The sequence below is a fragment of the Sus scrofa genome, chromosome X, assembly GCF_054392235.1.
Source record: "Sus scrofa isolate SSC_HxYL_T2T_F1_AM1 chromosome X, Sscrofa_HxYL_maternal_Yorkshire_Landrace_v2.0, whole genome shotgun sequence".
Taxonomy (NCBI): domain Eukaryota; kingdom Metazoa; phylum Chordata; class Mammalia; order Artiodactyla; family Suidae; genus Sus; species Sus scrofa.
In genome coordinates this window covers 34,237,518-34,264,596 of record NC_139401.1, presented here as the reverse complement: position 1 = coordinate 34,264,596, position 27,079 = coordinate 34,237,518, and the positions used below count along the sequence as shown (strand labels likewise).

The window sequence follows — 27,079 nt, the reverse complement described above, 5'->3', positions numbered from 1 at the left end:
CGCGCTAGGCTCTGTGAGCACCGCACACAAAGGTAGAGGACTTGCTGCGCGCCCACCGCGCACCGTGGGCAGAGAGTCAGGGGTGGGGACCGGCTCTGCGCGCACTGGGCAGAGGAGGGGCGGGCGTGAGCCTCTTCAGCCAGGAGTCAGAGCCAGAGCCAGAGCCTGACGCCGCCCGGGTGCGGGCTGCTGCCCCTCCCGGCTCGGCGCCGCCTACCGCAGCCGGGGAGGGGCCGGGGCGGAGCGAGCGAGCGGGAAGCGCCAGGGCGGAGCGGGCTCCGGCAGAGCGCTGCGCGGGGCTGGCGGAGAAGGTCCGCGGCAGGATCGGCGTCGCTACAGCTATCCACGACCCAGTTCCCGGCCGGCCGCCCCCCGGACCCACCTTCACGCGCAAGCTGAAAGCGCGCAGAGCCCCGAGGGAGCGAGTCCCAGCGCGTAGCGGCTCGGCTGCTTCCCTCTGTGGGAGATCGGGCTCCCGGCTCTCCGGACCCGCCTGGCGTCCTCGCCTCCGGCGGGGCGGGCCGGCTGCGGCGCCCGGGGCATGGCTTCGGCGGGCAGCGGCATGGAGGAGGTGCGCGTGTCTGTGCTGACCCCGCTGAAGCTGGTCGGGCTGGTGTGTATCTTCCTGGCGCTGTGTCTGGACCTGGGGGCCGTGCTGAGCCCGGCCTGGGTCACCGCCGACCACCAGTACTACCTGTCCCTGTGGGAGTCCTGCCGGAAACCTGCCAGCTTGGACATCTGGCACTGCGAGTCCACGCTCAGCAGCGGTGAGGGCCCGGCGCGCCGCGACCCCTGCCTCCCACCCCTAATCGCCCCGCGCCGGCTGCCCGGACAGCTACCGCTTCCCCCACCTTTCTGTGTTCCCCACTCTAGTCCGCCTCATTGCATTCTGGCCCTTTTCCGATCCTTGGGCTCTAGCTATCTCCCTGATCTCTACCCCCCCTCTCTCCCCAGTCCTGGTCGTCAAACCCGGTGTGATGTCCCACGCCCTATCCTTCAGTGGCCATTCCTCGGGCCCTGGAGTAACACGCATGCTATTTTGGGTAATTGTTATCATTTAAGGCGAGAACCATGTGGCTGTGTTGAATATGCAACGCCTTCCACACCCCCTAAAAAGAGACTAGCAAAAACGCCCCAACTCCACTAGCATGCTGCGTGTTCTCTTTGCCTTCCCCACTCTCTTCTCTCTGAAGAAGGAATTTGCCTGAGTTTACCTCTTGGTGCCCATGTTTCTGCCTGTTCTACTCTACTTTATCTGGGTTTTCCCTAATGAGTTTCGGTTTGGGTTTTAGTTCCTTAAATTTTTGAGGGATGTGGAGAGTTGGGAGAGGGACAGGCTTTAATTTCCTTTCCTTTTTTGGTGACACCGTCCTTGGTTGCGAATTGCTCTTCCTTCTCTTACACTCCAAATGCCTCCCCTGTCCTTCAGATCTTTCTCTTAGTGAGTTACTCACAGATGCCTGGAAAGTTGTGGCTTATTCAGCCAACACTAGAAGCGGCAAAGGGATGGGTGGAAGATGGAGAAGAAGGTAGTAACGGCGGGGCTTTACTGTTTGTTTTACTCTCTCCTTGAGCCCCACTTGCCTTCCCCTGCGCACCAGTTACGCCCTTAGCAGAAAGCTGCCAACTTCCAATTTCTTGGTGCAATCCGCTTTTCCTCGCTAATCTTGATTCTTCAGCTGCTGGTGTCTGGTGTCAGTCAGGGCAGAGAAAGGGGAATAAAGGAGAGAGGAACCTGGCGGTGATTTTACACACTTACACACACACCCCTGAGAAACTCATTAAATTCCTTCGTGACAGTTTCATGTCTTCTCTGGGACTATTTATAAAGCTATACTGGAAACGTTTCAAGTTCTAGTCAAGTTGAAATAGGACAAAAAGCCACTAAAATCCGATTTACTTTTGTCTTTGGTTTCTTGTTATAAGAGAAATTAGTTCAGTTGGTTTAATTTCTTCCATAAATTTTGTTGTCTGTTTACCAAAGGCTTTTTCTTTGATATTACCTCAAAATTTCCATTCAAGGATTTAGTCTTTGTTGCTTAATTCACTGTGGAGGGAACTGGTTGGCAGCGGGAGGTCAACATTTAGGTCTTTTAGTTCTTTCAGGGTTGGTTGTTTACAACTAAAGATAAAATAAATCGGTAAAATGCCTTTCTTCAGTAACCAGGAGATCCAAATAAACTTTGGAGAAAATATCTTTTCTTTCTTCTCTCCAATAGAAATGGAAATTTATGTAGGAATGCCAGCTTCAGCACGTTTCCTTAGCAACATGAGTCTTTTGCCCCTTTCTCACCGTCTCTTGAAATAATAGCCCCCTGATTGCATAGACTTTTCAAATAGGTTAGAGAAACCAGCTTCAACTCCCGTTTTCTTTTCAGGCCCCTGTCCTTTTCTTTTGGCCAGGAATGTGGGGAATGGGGAGAAGCCAGCTCGAGTTTGTTGAGCTTCTGCAGTGTTTGCTAATCTTTCTTTAATTGCCTCCAAACCCATTTATCTCTGCTTTTTTCCTCTCTAAGCTAGAAAATGGGGAGACACAGCTTAATGCAAATGTAGTGATAATAGGACTCTGAGAGGTAAAAATCAGAGGCTGGTACATTTTCTGATTTTTTCCTCTAAACCCATTATTCTACTCTCCTCTACTCATACCCCAGCATTTCTTTCTTTTTGCATTCCTGAAAATAAAATAGTTTTCATCCTATAAAAAGTATACTCCAGAAGCAAATGAGGGTGGTGGAGATGGTTTTGTTGGAGGCTCTCTGGAACAAGTTCTTGACTTCTTTATGTAGTAGCAGTTCGTTTTTCCTCCCCTAAATGGTTGTGTGGGAGGGTATAGGAGCAAAGGGAATAAGGAAAATTGCCTCATCTCCCCCCCATAATGTCTGTTTTCTCATAGTGTTTGGTGGTGGACTTGAACCTTCTCTCCACCAGTCTTTTGAAACAGGGGAAGCTCGAAGTGAAACAAGCAATGCTTTTTTTTTTTTTTTTTGCCAGATCCAAAGGGCAGGCAGCTTTTCTCAGTCTGTTTGTTGTGTTGAATAGCAGAAAGCAGAGAGGGAAATGCCTTCTCTGAAGATTTTAAGAAATCCACTTCATTGTCTCTCGAAATAAATTACCTTGGGAGGAACCACCACCGAGGACAGTTTTACTAAATGCCCTTTACCAGCATCTTCAGGGCTTAATTAAAAACCTTTGTCTTAATTGGAATTAAAACTGCCTTGAAGAGGCAAGCTTGTAAATACAGAAGGGAAATTTCAGGAATGTTTCTACTAATGACAATATGTCCTACTTAGGCCCAGTTCCTACGGAAACTTTCCCCATAGCCATTATTTTTAAAGCTGCATTTTAATTTTGGTACCAAATATGCGTCGTTTGCTGCTTATAACCTGTTTTTTTGGTTTTAAGCAAAAGCAGAACTATGTCTTTTGTGTCCTAGTGTATTGAAGGTTGCGTCAGCACTTCTAGTACGAACCAGTAATCCGTGTGTCAGTCAACCGTAATGCTTTTCTCTGGTGTCCCAGTTCACTGTATGGGGGACTGTCCAGGCATTCATCTTTAAGCTATAAATTTCCCAAAAAGACAAATGAGAAAATAGTTAACTGACTGTATTTGTGGTGGAAAGAGGAGAAAAATCCAAAGTATGCCTGTTAGGAAGTTTAGACTAGGTAGTACTCACATGGCTGCTGGCCACAGAATTTCTAAGGATGGTTTTTCCCGCTACTGATTTTGGCAGCCTTTTAATAAATCTTAAATATTATTTTTAAATGATAGTAATGTTTTAGACTTTTGCTTAGTCACATTTAGTTTTGATAACTTTTTTTCCTAGAATATAATTATTACGGTTTCACAGCCTTCAATTACAAGAAAATCCTTAGTGCAAACAGGATTACTCAAGTATATACAGAATGCCCACACCCTAAACTCAACATCAAATGTAATGTGTAACCCCTAGGGTGATTTTATGTTTCTTCTTTAAAATTTATAAACATGTAGCTATTTCACATAAAGCAGATTGCTTTTTTTGATGTCTGTGTTATTTATTGACTAAGCAAAATGCAAGGACGTGCAGATGGCCAAATGAAAACAATTTACTGAGAGTAATTTGGGGATATAACAAGTGGCATTTATCCATCTTTCCATCCATGAAATACTTGATCAAATAGTGCCTTTTTCAAGGAATATTGTTAACATAATTTGTGCACTGTCCTAAAAATAGCTGCATTTGTAACATGAGTCACTGGCAGTTTTGAAATGGCAGTGCACTGTATGCTAATACCAGGTGAATATTATTATTTTCAGTTGGCAAGAGGTTCTTTTAAGAGTGCTTTGTATGTAGCTCATTTTTTTAAAACTGTGGTATAAAAACCCACTTTAAAAGGCATTATAAGAAAACTTTCTTGGGGGGTAGTTTAATATAAATGGAACTGCCTTATCACCTGCATATCTTAGAAAATCTGAGATACAGTAATGCTGAGTTCAGATGCATATCATCTGTGCATATTTTGAATCCATACCTTAATTGGGAAATAGAATTTCATTGAGAAACTTCACAAGGTGATTTATTCCAGGAAAGGTTCAGCTTGTTGCTTGAAATGAGTTGATATTGATGCATGTTTACGAATAGCTCAGCTAGCCTGGAGGTCATGGTAGTTATACTCTCTTCTGGCTTCCTGAGAAAGAACAGAAGTAGAACAACTGTAATTTTATTTAACCTACACTGGTAGAAAATTATTCAAAGATTTAAGATTATTTGGCACTTAGCACCCAAACTTTCTTGATTAATAATCCAGAAAAAACCCAGTATAACATTTTAAGATCTTCATGATGATTTTCTTTTAAAGTCTCCTAAGATTCTCAAGTTCCCCAGATTGACTTTTACAAAGGACATTTTAATTTGTGGGCAGATATAATTCTTTTGCTCACATTTATAGAATGATCGTGATCTCCAGGGAGCCATTTAGATCAGTCTTTGTCAGCTGAGGGATTTGATGAGTGTGTGAGAAGCTTGGACTTTCATAAAACATTTCAAAACAAAACCAAAACAAACAAAAGCATATCTCAAGCAATAGATTTTGCCTGTTGTCAGGAATAAATTTAAAGAATCACTTTCAAGTTTCTGTTTAATAGGAAGCCCACTTAGCGAGACCATAGAGTATTACTGGATATATTACTGAAAAGGATTGTAGGTGCTCCTAAATAAGTCCCTGGAATACGTTACCTATATATCTCAGTGTACTTCTATATGAACTATGCTGAATTATAACAATAGTGCAGGAAGGCAGAGCAGTGTTGTGAAAAATACATAAGGCTTTGAATTCAAACTGCCCTGACTTGGCCACTTAACAATCTTGTGACATCATACAGCTTACTTAATGTCTTCAGATGGTTTGTCATGAAGATTAAATACACAAACATAGCTACTCATTAAAGTTCCATTTATTCCTTATTCATACATTCAGAGAAACAAACCCAAAGTAGTAATTTTTTGTCAATAATTGAGGAATTTTTTTCTCCTTAAGTGATAAACTTAGTTTGCATTGACTTATAAAGTATGTTTTTAGTTTCAAATTTAAATTTTGATTTGCATTACCCAGCATTTAACAGTACTCTCGGTAGATCATGATCAAAAATTTATTTTTTAATAGCTACCTTTTATACAGTATTATTCCAGGCCAGATATCTCAGTTATTTCCAATATCAAGTAAACTTGCAAGGGAGCTAGTGTTTTCCCTTTTATTATTGAAGAGACCAGGTGTTTTTTGTTTGTTTGTTTGTTTGTTTGTAAGTTTACCAAGTTCTCAATCAGTGATAGGTTTTTTTCCAAGAGTGTTCCACTTATTAATGCTGGAAAATTACCCCAAAAGTTAGTGGTATCAAATAACAATTACTTTATTATGCTCAGGGCTTTTGTGGGTCAGGAATTCAGATAGGGCATAGTGAGGATGGCTTGTCTCTGCTTCACTATGTCTAGAGCTGTATCTGAGTTTGAATGGCTGGAAACAAGAACATCTGGAAATGCAGGATCCTCCTCCAAGTGGTTTCACTGGGCTTGGCATATAGGTGGGAATGGCTGGGAGAATGGACTCAGCTGGAACTGGCCTTTTCTAGCTTGGTAGTCTCAGGCCTTTTCTAGCTTGATAGTTGGACTTCTTACAGGATGGATGGTTTTCCTGAGAGCGAGAGACCAAAGAGAACCACTGTCTGTTTGAACCAGCCTGGGAAATCGTATAGGATTCTCCACTCCAGATTGCAGTGGAGAAGAAATGGACTCTACTTCTTGATGGACCAGTGGCAAGGTCACATTGTAGAAGAGCACTTAGAGTAGGAAATTCATTTGGGCCACATTTGGAATGTATAGTCTGACACTGGAGTCCAACCGCAGATCTGTATTTTTTTTTTTTTTTTTTTTTTTTTTTTTGGGTGAGGGTGGGCTGCACCCACAGCATATGGAGGTTCCCAGGCTAGGGGTCTAATCGGAGCTACAGCTGCTGGCCTACACTACAGCTCATGGCAACCCTGAATCCTTAACCCACTGAGCGAGGCCAGGGATCAAACCTGCATCCTTACGGTTCCTAGTCAGATTCGTTCCGCTGCGCCACGATGGGAACTTGGGATCTGTATTCTTTATTGCCTCCGAAGAACAAAGACACAAATACATAGCTTCTTTCTTTAAGAACTTTGAATCGATTATATAAATAATGTTTGGCTGAAGCAAAAACTGCCCTCAACCAACACAGGGCTTTAATGATTGGTCACTTGTATGGGGCTACTTTGGATTTGAAATTAAATGAACTCAAGAACCTAACTTGTCCACAAATAGAGAATATATATATATATATATATATACACATATATATATACATATATATAAAACCTGAGGTCATCTTTGGCTTATCGTATCAAATGATCAAGGATCAAACTGATTAAAAATCTAGACTCTAATTTGCTACTTCACATTGCATGATAAAGTTTTAGCCTTTTTAAGAAAGTTTTGTATGAGTTTAATGAGATGGTTTATACGTGAGCGCTAAAATGTTACAAAATTCCAGAGAGAAACCAGGTTTTGTAGTGCTAGAAAGTTATGAGAAATGTTCTTTGTTTGCCTGTTTTTTCATTATTTTAATAGCATGATTCTTCTCCTGATAATTGCCCATATAATGAATCACAGAATCATAGTGCATTTGGAGTAGAAAAGATTTTTTTTTAAAATAACCCTGCCCAAATAAATCTATTGCATAAGAAAGATAAGAAAATGAAGCAAGACACAATATTAAAGATTCAATAGATTGTACTTGGCTGTAGTATTTTTACAGGGTGGGTTTTCAAAAGTTCTTATGATATTGCAGATAACTATCACTTGCTGTTTGAAGGATTGTTGAATGCTATCATGTATGGAACTATGGATGAAGAAGTTAAGGATTACATGGGAAGTCGATAATCTACTTTTTATAAGATTATTATCCAATTTGATTTCCCATAAGATTTAAAGAGTCTTCAAATTGCCTCATATTTCAATAAGTCTGTTAAGTATTAGATATTTATTATCATCAAATTTTACATTATTACCATGGCTAGACCTTAAAAATCAACAAAAATCAACAAAACCTTTTTCTTTAAGTTCCTCCATGATAGGGTACTTTAAAACAAGGGCTTAATTTTACATTGAAAAACAATTCCAAAAGTCTGTGGAAGCCAGCCATATGTTTCTTAAATTGATTGTATGGATATAAATTTCATTAGATCACCTTATTCTGGCTTTATATATTTTTTTTAAAAAGATACACTTATTTATCAAGAGACTAATTTTTTCCTTAAGTAGAATTTCATTCTCACACGCCAAAGGCAGGAACAGTTATATCTTACCAGTCTTTCCAAAGTATTGGATCATCTCCCTTGAAAATGAGACAAGGACACCTTTCCTTATCCTTTTTTTGCTCCTGTATTTGTTCAGGATTTTGAGACATTAGTAGACCATCAATTTTCTGTTCTATTGTAGTCTTGCCTTTGGCACCAAAGATTCCCATTAAAGCAAAACAAAACAAAATAATAAACCCTACAAAAATGAAGCATCCATGGTTCCCAAGAACCAGGGCAAAAATATCTAGATCATTTTTGTCTCTACCAGCTTATTAACTGTTGTGAGATTTAAAATGATAATTTAATGAGCCATGTTTCAAGATAATGACACAAACACTGATTCTGGCTTTTCAAAATAGATGTGTATTAGGCAAAAGGACATTAAAAAAATAGAAGTTGGGATCCCAAGTCACATATTCTCTATGCATAAAAGGGCCACCCATAAAAATAACTCAAATTTCCATCAAAGGGAGTCTATAAACCAAATGTTCAGTATAATGCATAGTGCTTTGTGAATGCAACCTGGAATCTATTCCTAGCACCAGTAGGTGGCTTAACAAGAGATAGAAGTGGCACTTCCCCTCTTTCCTGTTTTCTCTTATGTAGCCAGGGAATTAATTACATTCAATCATAATCATTGATTTCTTAGCTTGGAGTAGACATTGTCCTGGTACAAAATCAGTCTGGTGGTGAGAGCAAGGTGATGAATGAAACAAATGGTTTCTTTTAAACAAATTAATAAAATAATATAAATGTACAAAGTGCTATAAAGGAGGAAATAAATATAAATTTAACTTCTGAAAGGGGATAGAAGGGCTCTAACCTAAAGAAGCTTACTAACAGGGAACTAACTGGTGGGGGCACTAGCTTGTCAAATCTATCCCTCCATATTTACTAGGGGGTGTCTTAATACTGATCGTGGGTGACTGGCTGGCCATCTTCCATCTGCTGTTTGATTATTATTAGCCACACTAAACCCCTCACGAAAGCTTTTTAGTTGCTTAGAGACAGGTCACCCACTCCTAGTCCCGGCATGGGTTTTCTTCCTGTTTTTCCAAATCACCAAGTTTTCCAAATTATAACCTTCTTAGGTTTTTTTTCCAAAGAGTGGAGAAGGAACAATGTTTGATGTTACCAAACACATCACACTTTATAGATATATTGTGATTAGGAATTACTGTTGAAAAGTACCAGTACCCATTACATAATATTAGTTACCATCAAATGCTAATGAAAGCTTTCTAATATAATACTTGGTAAGAAACAGCAGTCATTAATGATGATGGTGTCTTTCTTTTTTGTCTAAATACTGAAACATGCTTTAATAGCAGGGCTTTTGCTAAACAGCATATACAATGGTTTTATTGGGGGGAAAACACCATATGTTATGGTATTTAGATAATAAATTATATTTCCACCAAACTTTCTATGATAGAATTCTGTGAAGCAGCTAAAGTATCCCTTTATTTGTAAAGACAAAAGAATGTGTATTCTCTTCTAACATCAACTCAAAAGGGCTTGAATGAAATTGTCATGGATTGAAAATCAGTACCTGTTTGGCACTTTTGGACCACCAGAATGTTCCAAAATGTTGGTTAAATTGACCTGCACTTTGATCATTAAAATTGTTGCATTTATGTATTTGGATGGTTACCCGGGGGCATTTATGTGCTTAAAGTCAGGTTGGAGTTGTATTTTTGACACAGTTTTTATTCATAAATGGGCCTAAAAAGTAGGACCTAAATAGTATTGTTGCCAGTTTGATTAACATGGGTTTTAAACTAGATGCTTCTTTGATATTCCCCTGGACTTTGTGTAGCCCAGTACTGTTTGTCATCTTATAAAAGACGCATAGTTGTTTGCCACAAATACTTGTTTGCATGTGAAGAATGTTAGTTTTGATATTAGTTGTTTAAAAAAAGAGATGGCCATTTGAATTATTGAAATTAGAATCTGAATTCTTTTGGCTGCCTTTGTGTCTATATCTCATGGAATAGTGGAAAATTAATGCAATGCTGACAGATTTAGGTCAGGATGCAACTTAGCCAAGAAAACAAAGTTTAAGCTCCCTCAGTAATGGTTCTGGTTTTCCACTTCATTTGCCACATGCAGACTAACTTTAAGAAGTTAAGTATATAATTTGATACCTCTGGAAATATTTTGGTTGTTACATCTATAGTTTCCTTCCTTTTACACAAAATAACAACATCGTTTTGGTTCATTCTTCATAGATGAGAATATAGCATTACTCTCTACGCTCTGAAGTATGTGGTGTTAATCTCAAAATAATCTCTAAAATAATTTTTAAATTACATTTGATGAAAATAATTAAAATGCCATAATTTCTGGCAAAGTGAGTTGGTTGGGAAAAAGGTCTTCAGTAAAGATGTGGATATCTTGGGGAATGTGGATTTGAAAGGTTGTTCTGTAACTGAGCATTTTTCCCTTTGAATATAAACCATCCCAATATTTCCAATTTCGGATGATAAAATGGAATCGGCAACACCAAGTTCACTTTCTGAGTTCTCACCAATATAACTAAAATGAATTTAAGGTTTTGCTATAAATATGTCCTACAAGTGAATGAAGGTATTTAGAAGAATAGAATGTTTGCTGGGGATGAGTGAAATGATCTAGTTCATGGGGGTGAATTAGGGCAAACTTGTGGATGACTTGTGAGGCAGTGCCAAGATGATAGAAAAGGTTACTCTTCTAGGTTGAAGATTCTAGGTTGAATGATTCTGATTGCAGTTATGGATAGCATTTTGGTTAATATTCTTTTGGATAATTCAGAGGTGAAAATATTAGTGCCTGTCTAGCAAATTTGAATGTGATTATGTTATTAAAATCAGTATTTTAATTTGTTGATGGGAATTATAGGAATACTGAAAATCGTGCATTAAAACATTAGAATACACTTAGGGGAGCACTACCCACTCCACCTGTGGGAGTTGAATTTATAAAGTGAAAAATCTGTTTCTTCACTGCTTTTTAATTATATTTAATTTCCTAGAAGAAGGGGCAATTGTGTGCTCAGGGATTTACATACAGTAGAACTAATCTCAGCATATAAACAATACCTACAAAGGTAAATAAATTAGCCAGTGTTAGACAAGTTAAAGGTTTTGAAATGAGATGGGTGGAGGAAAACTAGGCACTGGTGTGGTGCATTGACCTTGGCTCAAAAGTGTGGAAAATGTATCCTCATTTAGATTTTGCCTTTCCTGAAAATCAGAAGTAAATTTTGACCATGAATTCCCCAAGGGAATGTGAATTCTCCAATTTGGTGGTTATAATGTGGCCCATAGAATTTTCATAATGCAGTGGCAATTTCAGGCCTGTCTCATGTATTAGACTGTAAAGTAAGTCAGCACAATTCTGCAGAAAACTAAAGCATTTATAGACATTGGAAACTCTGACACCATCTAATAAAAATACCTTGAAAGAGGACTTGAGTTCCTGAGTTGCATACTAATGTTGGACTTGATATTATGACATAAGGACTGCCCCATTTTTATTCTGTAACTGCAGGGCAAAGTATAGCATTGTGTGTGTTTTATTTCTATATCTATGTAGTTATGTATATATTATATATAGAATTTTTCCTTTTTTTTTTTTTTTTGAGAGAAAGCTCACTTAGGGAAGCACACACTTAACTTAACCCTTGGCTTTCAAAGGTATAGTTCCAATGCCTCCAGTGTGTCACTGTGTCAGTTTTGGTAAAATACTCTTAAGTGGGACCTGACATATACTATGGCAGCCTCATTTCAAGTTTAGTTTCCAGATACAAAACATCCCTCCCAGCCCATTTGAGCCCTAGTCAGTTTATGTACGAAGGATGTACATTATTTCCTCAAAACTGATTATCACTTGTTCTCTCAGGTCTTAGAAACCAAGCTCAGATTTCGAATCAACTGCCCTGACATTGAACAATGACCAATTTTAATTGTGCAGAGCACTGCAATTTGTAAAACAGCACCATGGCCACTGATGTTCTGCAGAGCTGGTTTATGTTCACTGCTCCACTACAGTATCAGTATATCATTTATAGAAATGAATAAAACTAATGCAGAATAATAAATCTCTAAGGACTCAACACTTCATCTGACTAAATACTCTGAGGGCTATAAAACTGGGGAACTAAGATTGATATAGAAGTTATCCAATTATGGGAACTTAAAACAGATGATTTTTTTGGAGAAATGGGCTAAAAAATTGAGAATTTTATGGCATTTTAATTTGTTTTGCAAACACTGAATATGGGATAGCAAGTATTTGTGGCGTGCAAATCTTCCAATGGAAGAAAACCATTTGTGTAGAGTTTTCTGGTCATTTATTATAATATTAATGTAAAATTACCCAAGCCCTATAGTATGTAACAAATTATTTTATATATAGTTGTTAAATTTACATTTGGTAGATAAGTAAATATCTATTTGTGTAAATATGGCCTATTAGTTTAATGGACATTAGTTGGTATCTATAAATTTTTTTTCATTTGTTTTAATTCCCCATCTCCTAGTCTTGTTCATTAAGAGGACAATGTATAAGGCTGATCTGCCTAATCCCTGACTTTAACTCACCTGTAAGGCAGGTCCTAATATTTGGACAGTGGATTCTATTGTTGTTTACTGAAAGAGACAATGATGCCACATGTACTGTTCTCACCTCCAAAATGCCTAGTGTTAAACCTTAAAACCTGGCCTGCGCCTCCTTGAGTACAGTAGCCATATCAAGCCACTTTTTCAGCTTACTGATTGATGCTCAACTGGTCAGCGAGTTAAAGCTTTGGTCCTGGGCAACCTGCCTGAGTGAATCATTCCAAATGGATATAATGACAACAATCCCCAAACTTGGCACTGTCCGCCAGAGATATAGCCTCAATACTTCAGTCTAAGCCCCAGCTTCTGGCCAGAACAGTGGCAGACATATGTGGCCCAATTCTAGTCTCTCTTGGAAAATAAAATGACTTTTCTGTTTGAGCAGGCATAGCTATGGTTGTGGACCAAAGGGAAGGGTAGCAATAGCATAGGAGTGGAGATGCTGGTGACTGATACTCCTTTTTCACTTCTAAAATGACTTTTTCGTTAGCCACAACCGCAGTACCAAGAAATAAATATAGGACACATAGAAGAAAATAAGATCTGGTTGTGTTCATCTACTTTTTAGAACTATTTCCTGTGCTACAAAAGTGATTCCCTTCCTAATTAATTAGTCCCTTTAATTAATTAACTTTTTATTTTGTTTTATGGCCATACCCATGGCATATGAAAGTTCCCTGGCTAGGGATTGAATCTGAGCCACAGCTGAGACCTACTCTAGTGTGGCAATGCTGGATCCTTTAACCCTCTATGCTGGGCTGGGGATCAAAACTGCACCTCCGTAGTGACCCTTGCTGCTGCAATCAGATTCTTAACCTACTGCACCATGGCAGGAATTCCTTTTAATACTTGTTATTCTGATGGCTTCTATTGCATTTTTTTTTGCCTTTTTATATGAAACAAAGTATTAGTATTTTAAAGAAATTCACCATTATATGAAATTAGGATTTTTTTTTTTTTACAGTTTTCTATTGCTATGCTAGATAAGCATCACTTAACACTCTTGTTTACTTATTTGGCAGATTAACTTCATTATGAAATTATTATTGTCTGAGGGGCCTGTACCTAAAAGAAAGTTCTGCATTTTAAAATGGTACATAAGGTATAGACCAGGGGTAAGAAAACTAGCCCGAGGGTCAAAACCAGCCCACCTCTTTTTCTGTTGATAAAGTTTTATTGGGACGCAGCCATGCTTTTTCGTTTACATACTGTCTAGGGCTGTTTTCACACCACATGGCAGAGTTGAGTAGTTGCAACAGAAACTATGACTGATAAAGCTGAAAATACTTAATATCTGGTCCTTTATAGGGAAAATTTGCCAATTTTCTCTTAGTTTCAGTCTTTACAAAATACAAAAAAATCCATTTATTCCAGCTATTCTTTGAGGATAGTTAATGTAGAGAAAAGTGATCAAAATTCTTATTTTATTCTGTTTTTTGTTTGTTAAATTTTTTTTCTTTTTTCTTTTTTTTTTGTCTTTTTCTAGGGCCGCATCCACAGCATATGGAGGTTCCCAGGCTAGAGGTCTAATTGGAGCTACAGCTGCCAGCCTATATCAGAGCTACAGCAACGCCAGATCCGAGCCGAGTCTGCAACCTACACCACAGCTCATGGCAACGCCAGATGAGCAAGGCCACTGAGCAAGGCCAGGGATCGAACCCGCAGCCTCATGGTTCCTAGCAAGGCCAGGGATCAAACCCACTGAGCAAGGCCAGGGATCGAACCCGCAGCCTCATGGTTCCTAGTCGGATTCATTAACCACTGAGCCACTGTGGGAACTCCCCTGTTTTATTTTGGACTGAAAGTAGAAATAGTCAAATGTAAGGCATTTTATGCCTATTGGACTATGTGAAAGAGCTTATCAGAAAAAAAGCAATCTTTTGTGCTTTTACTTTTAAGATATTTTTTAAAGTAAGTGAATATTTAGTTGTATCTTGGTTTTAAACAAAATTAATACTTTCAAAATTCTTACTTATTTAAAGTAGATTGGAGGAAGTTGTTAAAAGCAATAGTCATTTTATGAAAGTAATAGTTCAAATCGAAAATAATAGCATAGTCTCTTAAACAAGGTCTCCAGAAATTCGATTGATGGCTGGATGGATTGATTTTATTTTTTACTTTGTACCTCAAACACTTTGATATAATGAAAATTTGATTTATTTTTCAGAAATTGCAACTTACAACTTTTCAGAAGGATTTCTATTATGTTAAAGTACAATAAAATTATTTTATGCATAAACTTTTTCAAAGAAATTTAGAGATTTCCAAATGTAAGGATTACTCTTTTTTTAATTGAAAGCTACATGCTTTTATGGAATTAAAAAAAATTGTATGGCTATCCTTTTAAACTCTAGTTGAAAGCCAGATATGCTTTTGTTTGAAGTTATATGGCTTTGTTACAAATAGATGGCATAAAAAATGTTCTCTACTTTCTTGTGATTAAGCTTTATATTTTAAGAAGTGTGGATTTGTTCTGTTTTCCCCTTGTTTGTTTTTTTCTTGAATGCAGTGCAAGTTCTAGTTCAGTGCCAGCTATATATCCTGAATTTATTAGGAGGAGAGGATGTGGAAGAGGATACTTGAGGCAGGGTTATACAAGTATAAATAAAAGAAGAAAATCATAGGGCATTATAGGTTCCTCTACTTTGTCCCTTATCCTGCAGTGGCAAAGAGTACACTTTGGAAGCTTTCTGGAGGGATAATTTCAGAGTGCAGCATGAAAATATCATGAATTCTTGACTTTGGTTAGACTGCATTGCAATTTAACCATGGATTAAAGTCTATTTTTATTTCCTACACATATGTTAAAGTGAGGGCCAGAAGAGGCAGCCTAGGCTAGGACTTCCAAACAAACCCATGGAAGAATGTTCTCCACAGTATCATTTTCTGTGATGCTTCCTGAAGTGAATAGTGCTTTTATATTCACTGTACTTCTTAGGGAATATATATATATAGATATATATATCTATATATATCTATATATATATATAGATATATATTGGCCTTTTTAGGGCTGCGCTTGTGGCATATGGAAGTTCCAGGGCTAGGGGCTGAACTATAGCTGCCAGCCTACACCACAGCCAGTAACTTGGGATCCGAGCCTTGCCTGTGACCTACAATACAGCTCATGGCAATGCTGGATCCTTATCCTACTGAGCGAGATCAGGAATCGAACCTGCATCCTCATGGATGCTAGTCAAGTTCTTAACCTGTTGAGCCACAGTGGGAACTCCAGGGAATATTCTACTTTTATGAAACAGAAAATGGGTCAGTTTTCTGTCATACTCTTTCTAAATCTTTATTTGTTAAGAAATGACAAATGCATTTCAGCGAGGTTTATGTTTCATTCAAGGCATGGGGGAGTCTTTCAGATTTTCTGTGTGCAGAGGCTTATACATAGTAAGTAGTCAGCATATGCTTACTGTTTCCATGTGTGAATGAAGAAGGAGGCTGAGGAGCCATTTAGAGTCTACTCTTGCACCCTGGAAACCCCCCCCTTTTTTTTTTGCCATCTTAACTATTTGTAAGTGTACAGGCCAGTAGTAGTGTTAAATACATTCATATTGTTGTGTAATCACTCCCCAGAACACTTTTCATCTTGAAAAACTGTCATTCTTTATCTATTAAATAATAACTCTCCATTCCCTCCTCCCCTCAGCCCCTGGCAATTAATTTCAGAAACCATCTCTGTGGTGGTTAATATCACAACTGTAAGATTAGAATGAAAGGAAAGAGAGGATGAAGAAACAAACAACAACAAATCTTCCTGATGCTAATTTGCTGGGAGAGTTGTTTTAGTGAGGGGGAGAGGGACAAAGGAAAAAAGTTGAGGTTTTTTTGTGCAAAGGAAGGCTTTCTAAGAAAGGATAGCAAAAAAAAAAAAAAAAGACTACTACAGCTTCATGCAACAAGATGGATGAATATCAGAGACATAAAAGCCAGGCACAAAATAAGTATCACAGATTTAAAAGCCAGACACAAAAAAGTTGGTATTTTTTTATATAAAGTTTAAGAACAGGCAAAATCAAATACATAAATAATGTCAGTCTATAGCCTGGGCGGAAGTGTAATTATTGACTGGAGAGGGGCACGAGAGAACCTTCAGGATGATAGGAATGTTCTATATCATAATCTGGATAGTGGTTACATGGGTATATAAATATAAATAAAAATTCATCAAGTTCTCTATTTCCTATACCTATGATGTCTGAAATTTATTGCTCAATAGAAAATTAAATAATAAAAATAGGTTGTGGAGGGGGCACCAAATTTAGTATCAATACTTAATAGAGTCCTTGGAAGAAAAGCATGGCAAACCTGTGATCTAAAAACTGTGCTAAGCTTAACATTAGAGCTTTTCTGAATTTTTGTTTAGTAATTCTTGTTGAAAAACATTTCAAATCCCAGAGGATGCTTAGCATGCAGTAAAATCACATCTATTTAGCTGCAAGGTGATGGCTGCTGAGCATAGTTTACTGCTTAAAAAAATAATGCCTTTCTTTTTACTTTCCAGATTGGCAGATTGCTACTCTGGCTTTACTCTTGGGCGGTGCTGCCATAATTCTCATTGCATTCCTGGTGGGTTTGATTTCCATCTGCGTGGGATCTCGAAGGCGCTTCTACAGACCTGTTGCTGTCATGCTTTTTGCAGCAGGTAAATATATTCATTACTTTCATACCAGTATTAAAGTTTCATGAACCTTTCTACTATCCTCCCTTCTCATGCAGAGACAGTATATGGTTGCTGTATTACATACAAATTGAGAGGCATTTGTTATATTTTAAGGTATATTGGCTAAAGGTTTATCATAGTATCAGTTTTCAGTGTGTTAAGCTGAAGACTTTCACAGAGCACAGTGGCAATTTCTAAACTTCTTACTAAAACATGAATAAATAATAGTTCTTAACAGGGCTATTGCCTTAGGAATTGCAGAAGATATATTTACCAACAGTCTTTCTTCACATCTAGTATTTTTTTCCTTCTTTTACTGCCCCCTTAGTGATCTTAAGGCAACATTATTTTTTTCTGACGTAAAACTGAAAAAAAATATTCTAATATGCGTACCCTTAAAGATATAAATCTGTCTTGAAATAAACATGATTATACTGAAAAAATCATAATGTATAACATGAACTGTCAGACAGCTATGTGAGATCAATATCATATTCATTAATTTAGCAACCATCTTTCTAAAAAAGCACAGCTTGGATTAAAATATCAACCCAGGTAAAATGGAGGTTTTACCAAAAGTCAAGGAGCTATTTAGGAAAGGGGCTTATAAGACTAAAGGCCCAGTATATTATTTGATGTGAGTTTAATTTTCATTTATAAGGATATCCTTAAATATTCTTATAAATGACTCAAACTGAAATATTCTTATGGTGCCTTCAATTTACCGTGTCAGTCATATCTGATTTGAAGACTGCAAAATAAGCCCCTGTGACTGTCAATAATGAAGACACTGACAGAACCATCTAGCCTGTTAGATGGATTTTTTAATGCTGTTTAAAATGGGAATAGATGAAATTTCTTAGGATTTGAAGGGTCATTTGATCTAAAAATATAAAATCAGAAGTGTTTTGCTGCCCCCTGCTGTTTTTGTTCATCTTTTTCTACTCATGACGACTGGTCAGAATATGTGTCATAAAAACAAAGGTCCACAGGGCTGAAAGAATTTAGAGGTAGATCTAATTCAAATCTCTTAAGTGACTTGCTCAAGATCACATAGTAGTTACTGGTGGACCTGGGGCTAGAAGGCTACTGAATCTTTAACTGGTGGTTCATTCACCACTAAATCCCTCATTCATTCATTCACTGTTTATTGGGTACCTGTCACAGACTGGACATTGTATTGAGACACCTATAAAACTAGCTAAATAGCACAACAGATACGTTCCAATAGAGTAGAGAACACTATTACAAAAAAATGTTTTGAAGTCTTAAGAGGTGATCCACAGTATCATTATTTTGGTGATCTCATATATAATAAGGGTCTCTATTGTGAATCATTTAGATTCTCCTAAAGATTCCATCACTATTCTCCAGTTTATTTCTTAGTTAATGTATTTACCATAGCCTTTTTCCTATTTTTAGAATGAAATAACTTAGATTTTTTTTTGGGGGGGGGGGCTGTGCCACCCATGGCATGTGGAAGTTTCCAGGCCAGGAATTAAACCTGTGCCACAGCTATAATCAGAGCCACAGCAGTGACAACGCCAGATCCTTCAGCTGCTGAGCCACCAGGGAACTCCTGATGTAACTTAGATATTTTAATTGTGGAATAAGTTTCTTTTTGTAGCTATGATTTATTGACACAGTGGTTAGAGAATCAGTTATAATAGAATTCCATGATAAATTGTTCTGAAATGATATACCATTCTTTAAACTGGAATTATGCTTTGAATAATTTTTATAATGTTCAGATATTTCTTATTTATGAAGATATAGAGATATTCTAGACATTCTTTTATAAAAACATTATTATGCTTAGTTACTATCCCATTTGGCCTTTATATTACCTTTACTCAGATGTCTTTACTGTATAATGGCACATACAGAATCTATAAAGAAATCCGTTGTTTAAAGCACCTACTTAACATGCTTACAAAAGTAACTAGAAGTTCCAGTTTTTTCTTAAAAAGTTGTAGACTTTTTTTCCAAGTATAACAAAATTTATGAAAATGTGAAAATAAGTACTGATTGTAACAGAAAATACCGGCAATGAACATAAGTTGGGTTTGGCCAAAATAACAGTTTTGATTTGGCTCTAGCGGCCACAAGTATTAGTAAATTATAAAATAATGAGAGGAACCCCTACAGCAATATTCATACAGTGTTACTCTACTTTCTGAGACCTAAAATGAGCATTACATTGCTACCTGTAAAAATATACACGTGCTGAGATTTAGTTTTACTCATTCTCTTTTGAGACTGTGCTTTTGAAAGCTTTTTTGAAATAATCATTAGTTTAGTATTCACTTTGCAATAAGCAAGGAAAAACTTACTGGTTATCTGAAACACGTCATAAAAGATTTCTCTCTCCCATCTGCAAAAGCCATTAACGAGTTGCCTACAACTAATTTCTGGAAAAGATATTCATTACACATGCTAACCTATTTACGATTTGGATGTAAGATTAACAGAGTTGGAAATTTTGCATATTTGAAACAATCCTAGCTAAAATCATGGTTATTTTGCATGTTTCTTAGGAAACATACTTACTCTAGTGGTTGGCCTGTCTCAGCAGTTTAGTGAGTCTTTGTAAATGTGTATCTGGGGCCATTTCCCCTTTTTACTCATCCTGGTCTGCTTGAAAATGGTTTGTGTTTCTCTGCTCCTCAGAATATTTTATTCTCCAAATAATATTAAGCCTTATCTTGGTATTCTGTACACAGGACTATATCATTAATTCAGTATCATATGCTGTGCCTGGTACTAAAGGGGAATGAGTAAATAGTTGAAGGAGTGCTGGAAAGATGATTGAGGCATGTGGCTTATAATCCGATAGGTAAAACCAGGCTTGAAAACAGCTAGCTAACGGTAATTCAATTTTTACTAAACCATTTCTCTCCTGGCAATTTTTGAAGCAGCAAGTTTCATGGGGCCACAAATCTAAGACCAAAACAGCTCAAAAAAGTAATCATTGTAAAATTATTTCTTCACATATTCACATTTTCATTCATTTATTTAAATATATGTTGGGTGCAACTACACTATAATATGTATGCAACTATACTATGTTGGTGTTAGATAATATATTCTTAAGGGTTTTTACTAAAAGCTGATGATTAAGTCTTACAGACACAGCCAAACAAATTTTAAAGGTTTTTTTTAATCTTCTCTTTTCTCTGAGGTCCTTGACCTAGGGTGGGTTTGTTACCTGCTTGAATAATTGCTAGAAGAGCTAAGAGATGGCCATTACTGCAGCCCATCTAAAACACTGTCCCATGTTCCACATCTCTTCCACTCACTGGTCCTACAAATTTAGATTTAGGAATAAGATGTTATCTATAATAATAATAATGTAGATGATGATAATAATAACTGAGCTCCTACCACATGCCATACTGCTAGACATGTAGTCCATTCTATCTCTGCTGTAATAATTTTAAGATTAGGTATTTATTTTCCCCATGTTATCAGTGTACAAGCAGGCTCAGAAAGTTTAAGAAATTCCCTGGGGTTGTCTAACTAGTAAGTTGCAGAGCTAGGGTTTCTTTCTTTTTTCTTTCTTTTTTTTTTTTTTTTTTTAGCACTGCACATGCCGTATATGGAGGTTCCCAGGCTAGGGGTCTAATTGGAGCTACAGCAGCCGGCCACAACCATAGCCACAGCAATGCCAGATCTGAGCCATGTCTCCAACCTACACCACAGACTATGGCAATGCCAGATCCTTAGCCCACTGAGTGATGCCAGGGATCAAACCCACAACCTCATGGTTCCTAGTCAGATTCGTTTCCACTGCGCCACGACAGGAACTCCAAGAGCCAGGCTTTCAATTCAGGGACTCTGTCTTGACTTGAGAGCCCAAGTGATGTTTCACAAGTCATTTTTACTTGGGTATATATAACATGAAGAAAAATCAACCAAATCAGTTTAAATTTTGAATTCAGCTGCCAGTCGTGTACTGAGGTTAGAGTTCATCCTGTAACTCCAGTTACTCCATCTCTTGGAAGCAACACCTGAAGAAAGGCAACACCTCAAGGTGTCATACATAAAGGCCACAAACTGTAAATCAACTATACTTCAATAAAACTTTAAAAATGAAAAAGAATATTAAAAAAGAAAAAGACCACAAACTTATCAGCGCAGCATGACTCACTGAAGCATAGTACATCATGAAAACTGTGTACATGCCTGGTACAACTGACTATAGCATGTTTTCCATTGTGTAACTGACAATGACAGATAATACATAACGAGATTCTGATTACCTGGTTATCTAGTTCTCACTAAAGACTCTGTGGAATTAGAGGGATTGCTTCTTTCTGGGTCCTTTCTTTTTATTGTTTGGCTTTACAGATCTTTTTATGCCCCACTGGGACTTAGGATGATTGTTTCATTCTCTTTCCCCAAGAGTTTTAAGACAAATTGCAGAAAATTCCCCTTCTGTAATTTAGGTTTTGAATAACAGCATCCCCACTAATTGTATTAGTAAGGATGTTTCTGTTACATCTATAGAAAGCCCTCTGTAAATGACTGTATATGCAGAATGGGGATGGGGAGGTGGGTTCTGCACCTACATTCCATCTCTGATTAGCGGGTTGTGTTTGGCAGCCCTCCTTGCCATCCTGTCAGGTACACTGAGATGGCTGGAGGTATTTCAAGTCCAGATTTTGACAGAAAAAATCAGCATCCAGCTTATATTTCAAATTAAAAAAGAGTTCTTTATTCACAGATCTTTATCCAGATCAACCTGCTCTTTGGTTAGAACAATTTACATTATCACCACCAATAATTAACTCATTTCATATGTACTGCTTACTTTTAGTATAGATTAAATTTAAAAAAAGAAAATTGATAGCTTCATGTTAACCATTCATGGGCAAATGTTTTTTATTCTCCAAATGATTGATTCCTTTATGTAAATTTGATATTTAGGGGACTTGGCTGGATAGTCCTATCAATTTTGTATTTAAATTATATTCTAAGTTATTATCTTCTTTTTATACACTATCATTACTGCCTTAGAGGACACAACTCTTGTTCAAGTGGAACATCTCAGTACCCAATCTGAACTTCCCCTTAATTTATTTTTCTATGATAACATCTGAACTAAACTGTCAATGTGACTCCTTCCTTTCCCTTTCCTAGAATCCCATTACCCAGATTTTCTTTTATAGTCTTTACTTTCCTTGACCTTTCCCACTGATGTCACCTTAGTCATCATTATGCACAGGTATCCATGCACTGACTAACCTCCTTGGGGCCTGTCCTCCGTTCTCCTCCTGAAGTAAAGGTGATTTATAATTAGTCTGTCCTGCACACAAGCACATGAGGTGTAGGTCTGAAATACAAATCTGGTCTTGTCACTTGTCTTTTTAGTTTCCCCAGAGGCAGAACCTGAGACAAGGAATCAAGTGCAAGTACTTAATCTGGGACGTAAAAGAAGGGCTATGGAAAGTGAGACTGGGAAGAAAAGGCAGCCAGTAAGGAGTGCAGTTATCACTATAAACAGCTGGAGCTTAATCTTCCTGGAAAAACTCTGGAAACCAGTGTAGAACACGCCCCTCAAAGTTACCTCACTGAAAGGACTGGGGAATTGGACTATTTATAAACCAAATGCTAATAGTCATTGGTAAGGGTGATGGTGGAGATAGGGAAACAGCAGTGTTAATTTCCCAGAATACCGGGCCTGCCCCACCTTAAAGCAGAGTAGCTTTAGTGGCCAGAGGAAAAGTCAGGCACGGAAGTGTAGGTGCTGATAATTGGAAGTCAGGCCAACGTGTACTGGAATGATGAAGATGATAATATATGGATAGGGTACCAACAGTATCTCCACTTAAAATAACCTCTGAGATGTCTCCTTATAGAAAGCTGTCTATTATTTTCCTTAAACACTAAGCTTTTTGTAGTCTAACAAACATCTCTGTATGACTATGCCTTTCATTCTACCCCTGTGAATTTTCTAGAGGCACACCCTCTTATACCTCTATGCGTTATGAAAACTGTATCTTCCTAGAAGTCTTCTATCTTTCTCTTCTGAGTGTATCCTGTCCATCCTTTAAGAACCAGTTTAAATGATGCCTCATCTCTGAAGCCCTTCCTTCTGTCTCCAGGCAGAAGTGGTATCTGGAGTATCAACAGAGCTCAATAAACGTTATGAATGGATTATAAGTGAAATGCCTCTACTATTACTTTTGAATACATTTCTTTGTATCTACATGTCTGTCCCCACAATAGAGTATGAAATATCAAAGAGCAAGGACTGTGTCCTACTGTCTTAACCCTTTCACCTAGGATACAGTGGGCATCCAGTAAGTGTTTATTGAAAAATGGAAATATTCCCATGTTAGAAAATACTATTTAAATATTGGATGTTTTGAACACTTTAATATTGAAGACATTGATAGATAACCCCTTAAAGAAAATTAGAAATAACAAAAGGACCTCTAAATTCTCATCATGTTTCTGTCCACATGTTTTCTTGGTTGGTAGTTTTGTTACCTCTTTTTCAAAAAGTAGAGAGGTGGAATAAAATGAACTCCAAATTTTCTTCAAATTCTAAAATGCTGCACAATTTTACTTTAGGCCTCTGAGGTAGAGCCAATGCCTATTATGTTTCATTGATTGGTAGTAAAGTAGAATGGTGGTATTTTCTTGAGTTCTGGAGTCTAGGATTAATTGTTGTTTATTCCTTTGCAGCTTCTGTGGAAGGCAAGGAGGCATTTTAACCTGCATCTATATATTGCATTAAATGGAGAAATTATTTACAAATATAGTGTTATATATTTTTTTCTCAATTTTGCTATTACATGCATTTTTTTCTCACTGATTCCAAAGAGAGTAAAATAATTCAGAGGCATAAAGTGCTTTAGGGTATTTTCATCTGGCAAACAACACAGTAAAGTTTTACCTCGAAAAAGCTACTCAGGAGATTGGAGGAGGCCAATGGAGCCTAATGCAGTTGTATTTTTACTTTTCCCACTAGAGGGAAACTATGTCATTATATTATACCATGGAGGCCAAATATTTGCTAAATAAAATACTAAAATGAAATTAAAAGAATATTAAAAGCAGGCTAGGTAAACACCCAACTCCAGGGACTGACTGAGTCACAAAAGAAGCAGTATAATCCTTTTAGAATATAATTCAGATCAGTTATTTCTTCTCTGCTCAAACTCCCATTGTAGCTGCCCATCACTTTGAGAATAAAATCCAGACCCCTGAGCATGCTTCACAAGGCTGTTTCTGAATAGGCCCCTGGCTGTCTTTTCCATCTCATCTCATGCTATTCCCTTCCTTGCTCTTCCTACTGCTGTACTGCATCCAGATGTCTTTACTGATGTTCCACAGTACCCAATGTGCTTCTGCTTCAGTTTTGCACTGCCTCTGCCCTCTACCCAGATCGCTTCTACCCTATTGGCTTGCACCCTTTACTTCATTCAGGTCTGTGCTCTAATGCACACTTCTCTGTCCTCTCCTCCCCAGAGAGGCCTGCTTCAGGTGTGATATAAAAGAGTAGCCTGCACCCTTCTGTCTTATTTTCTTGCTTTGTTTTTTCATGTCTTTTAGCAATACCTGCCATATTCTGTATTTATTTACTAATAATGGATGGCCTAACCATGAGGATAACAACTTTTGCTACCATTGCTTTAAATTGTATCACTTTAGAAACATTCAAGTTGTTTTTGTTTTTGTTTTTGTTTTTTTTTTTTGGCTTTTTGCCATTTCTAGGGCCACTCCCCCAGCATATGGAGGTTCCCAGGTTAGGGGTCGAATCTGAGCCATAGCTGCTGGCCTACGCCAGAGCCACAGCAATTCGGGATCTGAGCCTCGGCTGTAACCTACACCACAGCTCACAGCAACGCTGGATCCTTAACCCACTGACCTAGGCCAGGGATCGAACCCGCAACCTCATGGTTCCTAGTTGGATTCGTTAACCACTGAGACATGACGGGAACTCCTCAAATATTTGTTGAATGAGTAAATGAATTTTACTATTCCTAATTCACATTGATATTTCACTCATATCCTGGCAGAATTAGTCAGGAGGTGACAAGTGACCAGAGTCTAGAAACCGAAGGAGAAATAAAGTGCCTTTTTTTCTTTTTAACTTCCTTAGTAACTTAGGTGTTTTGTTTTTTTTTTTTTTTTTTTTTTTTTGTAGTTCATGGGTGATAGTAGTGGACTTCTTGTAGTTTTAAGACATTTAAAACATAAATGTGCCCTTTCCCTCAAAAAGGCACAGAGCTATCTGAATTTTTAAAAATTAATACACATTTAGCACTTACTGGCTGGAAACATAAGAAGTGTGGATTATATAATATGCTGTTAGTTGTTCTGACAATGACTTTTTGAATGTCAAGAGATTCTCCTTTTATATGGATCTGTTTATTTCTCCATTCTCAGTAGTAATGTGGAAGTATGGAAGACAAGTGCTGGCCCAGAGCAGCATTAAGCTACATGGCAAAAATGATTGGAATTCTTATAACTGGTTCCAGAAAGGTCACTTTACCCCTTGTCAGAGCCTTATCAAAAGTGATGATTTTGAGGAATCATGTCCTCATGAGTTTTCTGTAGTTCCTCAGTTTTATGCCAGAGACAGATGATTGTTACGCAGATTTTCTAAGAACATTAATCATATTAGTAATAATGATATTTTACAGGTACTGAGAATAGATGAGTAGATTTTAAAGCACAAAATTCCAGATTAATTAAACACTATCCATCCTATGGCTCCTTTTTAAAAAAGGAATAAAGTGTATCATTTTTGCTATATTAAAATTTGTTCTTATCAAATTATTCACCTCAATTATTCACATTTTTGTTGTTGCATTTTTGGAATTTACAGTATTACTATTTTTTACTGCTGCACCTGCAGCATATGGAAATTCCCCAGCCAGGGGCTGAATCAGAGAAGGAGCTGCGAACAATAGCACAGCTGCGGTAACACCAGATCCTTTAGCCCACTGTGCCAGGGCCAGGGTTCAAACCCACTCCTCTGCAGCAACCCAAGCTGCCACAGCTGGATTCTCAACCCATAGCACCACAGTGGAGCCTCCTGGGATTTATATCTAAGATGAATTAGATAACAATCATTTTAACCCCAGATTTATATTACATATCAAGGGTTGACAAATTTTTAAAATTAAGGGCCAGATAGTAAATACTTCTGGCTTTCTGTTGTACCTCTTCAACTCTACCACTGTAGTGTGGACAGTACATAAATGAATGAGCTTGGCTATATTCCACCACAACCTTTTCCCCAAAATAAACAGATCAGATTTGCCAACCCCCGTCACACATTAATCTATCCCAGATTTTTCAGGAAAGAGATTGTCTATTTCTTGAGGGTAGAAGCCATCATATTGTAGAATACAAGACAGATACATCCCATAAATTCTTATTAAATTGATTTAAATAAAATGGGAACTATATAACAGTTGATCCAATAGAAAGTTATGACTTTGAATGGAAGGCATCATTTTTTACGAAATCCAGTGTCTCCTATGTAAAAATAACCATACAATAAATACCAACTTCATTTTATTTTTTTAAATGATTTTTATTTTTTCCATCATAGCTGGTTTACAGTGTTCTGTCAGTTTTCTACTGTACAGCAAGGTGACGTAATCACACATACATATATACATTCTTTTTCTCACATTATCATGCTCCATCGTAAGTGACTAGATATAGTTCCAAGTGCAGTACAGCAGGATCTCATTGCTTATCCATTCCAAAGACAATGGTTTGCATCTTCTAACCCCAAATTCCCAGCCCCATCCCTCTCCCTCCCTTTCCCCTTTGGCAACCAAAAGTCTGTTCTCCAAGTCCATGATTTTCTTTTCTGTGGAAAGGTTCATTTGTGCCATATATTAGATTCCAGATATAAGTGATATCATACGGTACCTGTCTTTCTCTTTCTGACTTACTTCACTCAGGATGAGAGTCTCTAGTT

General features: G+C 37.7%; 1 protein-coding gene and 1 long non-coding RNA gene across 3 annotated transcripts in view; one reads left to right on the top strand and one right to left on the bottom strand.

Moving 5' to 3' along the window:
• Positions 1–283: 283 nt before the first annotated feature.
• The window catches only part of TMEM47 (transmembrane protein 47), a 30,791-nt gene continuing 3,995 nt past the window's right edge, over positions 284–27,079 (top strand). The window contains exons 1-3 of one of the 2 annotated variants that reach the window (XR_014835239.1): positions 284–767; positions 16,969–18,609; positions 20,732–21,245. Coding sequence is in view for 1 of the 2 variants with exons in the window: in XM_001925136.5 (XP_001925171.1) it covers positions 542–767; positions 16,969–17,109 (367 nt within the window). In the remaining variant the exon portion in view is untranslated. Of the gene's footprint in view, positions 768–16,968; positions 18,610–20,731; positions 21,246–27,079 lie in introns of those variants that run through there. The other variant, XM_001925136.5, reaches the window with a different exon arrangement.
• LOC146394535 (uncharacterized) overlaps positions 2,970–27,079 on the bottom strand; it is a 149,297-nt gene continuing 125,187 nt past the window's right edge. The window contains exon 3 of the long non-coding RNA XR_014835241.1: positions 2,970–4,667. This is a non-coding gene — a long non-coding RNA (uncharacterized LOC146394535). The remainder of the gene's footprint in view (positions 4,668–27,079) is intronic.